Source organism: Myzus persicae, unplaced genomic scaffold (assembly GCF_001856785.1).
Source record: "Myzus persicae strain clone G006 unplaced genomic scaffold, MPER_G0061.0, whole genome shotgun sequence".
Classification (NCBI taxonomy): Eukaryota; Metazoa; Arthropoda; class Insecta; order Hemiptera; family Aphididae; genus Myzus; species Myzus persicae.
In genome coordinates this window covers 303,562-312,166 of record NW_019104089.1, presented here as the reverse complement: position 1 = coordinate 312,166, position 8,605 = coordinate 303,562, and the positions used below count along the sequence as shown (strand labels likewise).

Here is an 8,605-nt window from a genome sequence, read left to right as displayed (position 1 = left end):
ATTAAGGATTGGATTGTGTTTAATACTATGTTAAACGATTTAAAAATTAAAAGGTTAAATGTATTAATAAAGTAAGAATTTAATTATGTTATATTTATTCATTTATTTTAATTACACACAATTTCTCTAATATAATATGATACAATTGGGATTTTCGTAGTACCAAAAAAGTTATTGTTAAAACAAAATTCAATTAAAATACACGTTTAAAACTTATAATCTATAAACATATTTAATTATATACAATATTAATTTCTAAACAATATTCACAAACTAACAGTAACATTTACAATTTTGTAAATTGCAGTAGATTTAGATGTATAGATATTTAAATTTCATAATACTGTTAAAATATAAAGACCAACTCACATCTTGTTTTATGCGATCATCATATGTACGAATCAGAAAGTAAAAAAATACATAAATTGTGCAAAGGAGTTGACTATTTTTTTTTTAAAATTATTGTATAGTCTATAGCGTATTCATAATACAATAATTTTACCTTAATTCACAACTGTTTTTCAACTTTTTTTTTTACAACGCTTATACATTCAGAGAAGTCTACGTTTACATTTAGCTGAATCACAATAACAAGTCATCACTTTACCTGTAATGCTTCCTACCTCGTAACCGTAATCCCACGTAAGTTCAGTTCCAGCTGGTATGTAATGTTCCGAAAAAAACGATACCCACGGAAAACGTAAATCGTGTGTGTCCACAAACACATTTTGTACAAATAAATTTGGTGTGCACGAGTGATTGAAATATCGTCCAATGTTGCCACTACATTTTGCATTTATTGTATACACACCATCGCCCTTACCATAGTAGCAGCGTACTGATTTTCGAGGTTTATAGTAGTGCCTATTTGAGGAAAATTTCTTGTGTCTGAGGTTTCTGGATTGCATTGGAAATGTATTGTTCACCGCCAAATTTTTATCTTTAAAAACAAATTTAAGTTTTGAATATTAAATTTATAATTTGGTTATAATTATGATATATTTAAACTATTATTTAAAATAGTAAGCAGTTCTTAGTTTGTCCCAGCTAACAGGAAAAATTCCTTAGCAGATTTTTCTGAACTTAAGCAAAGTTATTCCTAAAAATCCCTTAAAGCGTGAGTCGGCAAGGTTAGGTAGCCTGCTGTCCGCTCACCCATACTGCGGAGGGAAATAAATAGATATTAAATAAATATTTTACTTAAATGCGTAATGTTTTTAAAAATTATTTGTCTCAGTGGAGACCTAAAATAACTTTCTAAACAAAAAAATATAGAAGGGCTTACATATCTCAACATTTTTTTCCAAATCATTCGGAACCGCTAAAAAATTAATTACCCAGCGCTGCCCTTCAGGTAGGTACCAATCTTAGAATTCAAATATTCTAATTTATTTTCCACTCAATTCTTATTCTGTGGGCATGTGTCAAAATTAGTAGACGTAACTATAATATTAATATAAAAATGAAACTAAGTGTCCTTCAATGTTTTTTCTTTTTATCTGACTATTTAAGCTAAAAGGTCTTTTTTTCCCCTCCTTTTGAAACCGGGAACGGATGGGAACTGTTTAGCACAATACTGCCACCCAAGCTAAAAGGTCTATAACATTGGGTTTGGAAGATATGGAGAACAATATACCAATTAATATTAAAGATTGATAATAAAAGGCAATATTTATGTATGTGTTTAAGGAATCCACAGCCAACAAGTCTATCGCACTCGTGGTTTTGAAACTTTGTACTAAGGTAAAATATAACACATTATATATTACTAATATAACATATTCTCGAGACTGAACACCTCGAAGCCAAATTTTTTAGAACTGTATCAAAACCAACCAAATCGCTATGTTAAAAACATGTGAAGTTCGTATTTAATAGAGTTTAAGGATAGGTGTAAATCCAGGGGCATTTAATTTGTCACGGAAACCGCCGTACAGGACCATCTAGTATATTGTAAATTGTTTCTAAAGAAAAATGTGTTACCTTTAAATACTCTTTGAATATGACCGTTCGATGATTTTTTCGTGATATGTTTATTTAATAGATTCATAGTTTTTTTTGACAGTTTTTTATGTTTGGTGTTTAGTTTCCTTGAAAAAGCATTTTCTTCATAATCGTCTTTGCATTTCTCGACTACTTCAATAAAATCTAAATCTGCTAAGTATTCGTCACCGTATTTTTTACCTTGTTCTGTGGCATTAGTCTCAGTTAGTATGTTTCCGATATAACAACATATAAAAGTCCCTTTTGGTATATCATTTAAGCAACGTACGCCCCAGCCCTTTTTCTCCGTCTTAAACAATTGTAAGTTATGAGGCATGGGCTGTTGCACAACACGATTTAAACAAGAACTTTGACATTTGCAAGTCTTATTACACTCATAAATACCAGTTTGCACATCTTCATATAATCGTCGATATTTATAACCTGCATCTGCATTTTTTTTAAGGTCTGGTATATTACTTTGTCCATTTATTGTACTTTGCCAACAAGCACATTTTGATTTGTCTTCACAGTTGTCTGTGCAATCACATCCACATAAGAAATTAGTTTCTACATTTATGTTGACTCCGGCTGTTGCTTGTCTACTAATCATATAATTCATTTTTGGTGGCAGTTCATCGTTTATACTATTCACACATGTTATTGGTCTGAATTCTAAACCTTTAGATAAATCATCCAAAAACATAGTGGGCCTTGAAACATTAAATTGGGCTAATGGATTCACACAGCTATTGAAATCGAATTGATCGATTGTCAAACTACATTCTGTGGTTGTAAGATAACTCATCATTTCACTGATATTTCTTATAGACACACCACAAGGAGCCTCATAGTATGTAATATTTCGTATACGACCTCTTATTGTTGTATGTCTATTAAAACCGAAATGAATCGGTACCCCTAACATACTAATTTTTTTTGTTTTATTTTCTTCATAGCCAGTCCATTCTACACAAGAATGATTACAATTGTGGTTAATATATGTTCTGGGGCTTGGAATAATTTTTGATGATTGTAAGATTTGTTTTTGGAGCAATATATTTTCATTTTCCATTGGTTTTTTAATGTTTCCTAATGGTGTATCTTTAATCTTATAACTGTAAGCTTTCTCTGAATGTAAAGTATAATTAAAAAAGAAATCTTCCACAATACCTTCTTTGGCTTCAAATTTAGTTTCGTGATATTTAGTATGCACCAAGCAAATTCTTAAACAACGCACACAAACCTAAACAAAAATTGAAATCAAATTCAACAAATAATATCCAATATGGTTCTTTATCAATAAGTTTATTGATAATGTATATTGTTATTGTGAAGTATATTGTTATTGTTAGTTGCCGAGTTCCTAAATAATTTTATTATAACCTATTAACCTACAGGACTTATATTTTATGTAATAAAGGTAATAAACAAATTATGTGTGGTTCGTAATTTCAAAATAAATTATTTTATTGCAGTATTATTTCATTATACACTATTCCATTAATTGAATTACTGGTATCCTGATGTTTCTATCTATTTACAATTTACATTGCTGAGATTTAAATGAAACAATGCCTGTTTTAATTTTTGTATTTATAGAATCAATAGAAACTTGGTCTACTGCTGATATTTTTAAATCTAAATAAATTAGACTTAGATACTTATAATGTTTATAGATATGATAGAAAAATTTAAAGGATAGTTGTTCTTGAGAGGTAGTGAAATAAGGGTTATCACTGGTGGAATACGGGTGATGATCCCCCCTCCCCATGGCCAAATATTTTTGTATTTAGGTTAGATGGATTTTCAAGGTTGAACTGATACCTATTTAATGATAATCAAATAACCAAACAAATTAAATAAGTATAATCAATATTTTTTAACTTGTTGTCATTTTCTAAACAAATATACGATGGGTATGAAATTACAGGTTTAAGACACTGTTGTAGATATCTACAACCGTGATCGCAGAATAATATCTTTATCTTTATTAATATTTTTATCTGTTTTTGAAATTAGCCAAGTTCATATTATATTATTGTTAAAAGCAATACCACGATACCACAACATAGGTACAGGTGATAACACATTTTCCTTGTTTTTTTATCAATAGTTTTGAGTGAAAAATGTATGGAGTGATCATTGTTAAGTGTTAAAGAGTTAATGTTACATAATAGTATTATTATTAAAATTTTAATTTTGTGAATTTTGAATTAAAAATGTAATATTATTTTGTAATTCAATTCATGTAAATGTTGTTTTTATATAAGAAAAATCTTAGCTCCCGCTGCCCCCTTTTAATACATTTTCATATCCCCCCTCCAAAATAAAAAAAACTTGAGAACGCCTCGGGATAGTGATGTCTTTATGCTGCATAATATAAAGATTTCCTTTCTCTATTCCTGTTAAAATCTAAAATATATTGAACAAATTGTACAAACATTAACCAAACATTGACCAGGTTATAGTTGGTGGTATACAGAGTGTCCAATGAGGATTTAAACATTGTGATATTTCCTGAGATAATAAATGTATAATAAATCTGAATTTTGTTATTATACTCACAGAGGCAACGACTACATTTATTTTTTTGTTTAACTTAATTCATTTTTTTATTAAAAAAGTTTAAAAAAAATATTTTATTTTTTATTTTTAAAACAATTAAAGATTTTCATTTTTTAGAGTTTATTTTCCTGAAAGTTTTACACTTTAAACATTTTATTTTCATTAATTTCATGATTTTTAATAACTTTTTTAATTTGTAGGTAAAACGGAATAACCGCGGTTTTTGTTCGGGCGGCTAGTCATCCTCTATGGCTATAATGGGTATCTTCTCACGGGACACTGTACTATACCTCCTAGTTCTCTGATTCAATAATACAATACTTATTCAAGCACAACTGAGATTCAACCTCAAATTTTTATTTTTTGTGATAACTTCATGTTACCTTAAATGAATTGGTCTAATGATAGTTATGGTATTTTATATTCATTGACTTCTGGTATTCTAACAAATTCTATCCCTGAGATGTTTTTTGTATTCCTTGATGTTTATAAGTCGATAGTGCTATCAAAGATTTTGCTTTGTCATAAGATTTTGTGTTTGGAAATATAAATTATATTACGTTTAGCACTAACCATAAAGTGTAGTCCTTGAATATCGATATAACCCTAAGTCCCAACAATTGATTTGTAAAATTATATTAGAGTCATTAGTCATATATTATACATATTATTCTCTTAACTATTACATTTCTTTCACTTATTTATGCTAGGAACTATTAATTTGTATTATTATATAACATTATTAACTGATTTGCTGTATTGTGTATGTATTAACAAAATATAAATTTATATTTGGAAACTATCCGTAATAAATAAATAATTATTATATTATTACAGCATTTTAAGATGGTACTGCTTTTAAGAATTCAAAATGTGATAAAAATATGGCACAAGTTATTAAATTGTATAAAAATTATGTTTATAAATAAAACCTCAAGAATTTTTTTATATTAAAGGATTATGACTTAATGAGTTTAAACTTTAAAGCTATTCTATATAAATGGAGTCAAAAATGAATAACAATTAATTTATTGACGACTGGGCCAATTTGGCTCAATTTTTTTTAATTGTTCGAAATCCCCAGGAGAAGGTTTTTAAGAAAAAAAATTTTGGAAAAACCCTTTTTTAAAAATTGTTTTGATGATTTATTTTTTGAGTTCTGGAATGTTTTTTTTAGTTGAAAAAGCTACAGCAAGCTTTAGCTTATAAAATTGTCCATATGACATAATTAATCGTTAAAATGTGGCTGTCGACTGAGTTACGGCCGCTCACCGGCATGTATATATTCAAAATAGCTAATAAAATTAAAACTAAACATATTATTAATATAGAGTGTGCATCTAGCGGGGTACGCAATCCACTGCAGAGTGCATATTGATAGCCTACTTGATAATATACTGTTCACATTATCACATGCGAACCTCATATAGAGTCTAGGATAAGCTGGAAAAGATATAATATTGATATAATAGATCTTTGTTTCGACACGAAACTACGACGGTTAATTTGTCTACTGACGATCGTACGTAGCAATGGCTACAACCGCTATATTTATGACGTAGAAATACTTGCCGACATTTTAAACTACCAACTAACATAATATTTTTATTAAGACAAGACTTGCACCGAATAGCTCAATTATACAAATTGCGTTATCGAAAAATGATAATACTTTATTTATCGATATGCGATAAACGTGTTAACTAAACAAATTATAATTATAACTATGGATTCATTTTTTAATAATAATATGTGTATAGAATCATTAGAATCATTTTGTAAAAGATTTTTCAAAATTAGACCTCTAAGGGGGTAAAGGGGTTTTTTTTATATAGCTATTACTACACGGGCAACGCCGTGACAGGACAGCTTGTATAATATAAAAATGTAAACAATAAATACAAAGTAACTGTGGAAAAATAATGTCAATAAATATATATTTGTTTTTTCATTTAGTTACAGTGAAATACAATAAACAGTATCCCTGCAGTAAACAATTACAAATAAAAAAAAGGTTGGCATGTAATCAATTGAGGCTACGTAAATTGTTTCCACAATAATTTGGGCGCTCGGGAATTGGGCCACAATTCACCTATTTTTCCAAAGGTATACGGTAATTAGGCCACTAAAATGTTATATTTATTACAGGCAGGCCCGGTAATTGGGCCACTAAAACTTTATATTTATAACAGGTAGACCTGGTAATTAGGCCACTATTACATTTTAAATTGTAATAAAATAATATTTAATATAATACACTGCAACGCACACGAAACTTTACTCGAAGCGACTGCGTATGATTTATCAAAAGGTAATAAATTATCCAATCTCTTATGATATAGAATTATCAATTGTCAAATGAAATGGATTTAAATAGTCATACGCGTAGTGTGCACAGATTATGAAACATTGTAAATTGTGATCGTTTAGTTGATTAACAAACTTAATATTATTAATAGTATATTTGTGTGCTATACTTTTATGGCCCAATCTCCGGGTACACTTTAAAAATATAGATTTAATTTGTGGCCGGGTAGTAAAATGTAAACAAATATTTTATACGAAACAGGTAGTTAAAATGTGGCCCAATTCCTGGGCGCCCAATAATTTGTGTACATTTTGAAAGCGGTAAGTTGAGCTATGGACACAAAAAGGTAATAGGTAACTTGGATCCCGTCAAAATAAACTATGTATTAATACGATAACCCGATTTGAGTTTGTTAAATCCTTATCATTTAAGTTTTTAATAAGAGCATAATATTATAAAAAACATATATTTTTATATTATTTATTTTTATTTTTATTATAATGGAAATTAAATTTATTTTTAATTTATGCAATTTACAGTTTACGCCAAGGACATAATATTTTTAATTTATTTATTTAGAACATTATATTATAAATATATCTTGATTTATTCCATAAATATAAAATTTAACTTCTAATAAAGATTATTATATATTAAACAAATGGAATGAAAGTACCTACTAACGTTTTTTCCGGGACGCAATTTAAAGAATTAAGGTAATTTGGGACCCAATTTACCAATTTCTTAGCAATCCATCAGTCGACAACCATATTATTGTATCGTTAAATTAAATATTTTTATGCGTCATTTTTTTTAGAATTTTTTTAAGTTATATATATATAGTACAGTGTATTTCGCTATGTTGCTTGTAGAGTTACAATCAATTGCTAAGAAATAAAAAAATACCAGTTTTTTTTGTAACGTAAAAGTAACATAATTACTTTTCTACTTGAAAAGTAATGTCATTTTACTTGAGTGGGTAATGAGTAAAATAGCTTTATTATATTTATTACATATATCACTGAATAAAGTGCGCAGAAACTTAATTACTTTTTAAAAGTAACTTACTCTACTAGTAAGTAGTAATAGAGGGGTAGGTGTTAGATTTTAATTCGATGATACACAATCGTTTTATACGAATACAAATAACGATTTTGAGGGTGGACAGTCATTAGCTATAACAAAGGCGACCATATAGGGGGCAATGTTGGGACATGCCCCCCCCCCCCGGAAAATATCGAAAATCTTGGGAAATTGTTTACTGTGATCAGAATCTATTTATTTATTTAGATAGAATTTAAAAATTTAATGAAAATTGAAAATGATAAATTAAAATGTTGTCCCCCTCCCAGTGGCGGTCGAAAGGGGGGGATGAGGGAGATAGATTCCCATGACTTTTTTTCTTTAATAATGATAACGATTACATTTATGTATATTGTACTATAATGTTAATGTATTACATTTTGTTTTAATTTTTTCTCAAAACAACCTTATGACTTATGAGCATATATTATTATTACAGTCAAAACTCTTTATAACGAAACTCTTTACAACGAAAAACTCTATATAACGTAAATTTTACATATTAATGGTTGGTTTGCTATATAACCCATTAGACAATTCATTCTCTATAACGTATTAGTCACTCTCAATAACGAAACAATATTTTATGTTTCATAATACAATTTACGTGTTATCGTATCTATTACATATATAAACTATAAAAATAATCGGCAATAATGCCGA

General features: G+C 28.4%; 1 protein-coding gene across 1 annotated transcript in view; it reads right to left on the bottom strand.

The window, feature by feature from the left end:
- Positions 1-481: 481 nt before the first annotated feature.
- Positions 482-8,605, bottom strand: part of LOC111038619 (histone-lysine N-methyltransferase SETDB1-B-like) — a 21,136-nt gene continuing 13,012 nt past the window's right edge. Inside the window, exons 4-5 of the mRNA XM_022321784.1 lie at positions 1,984-3,229; positions 482-940 (exon numbers count right to left, since the gene is read on the bottom strand). Coding sequence (XP_022177476.1) covers positions 552-940; positions 1,984-3,229 — 1,635 coding nt within the window. The 3' untranslated portion in view covers positions 482-551. The remainder of the gene's footprint in view (positions 941-1,983; positions 3,230-8,605) is intronic.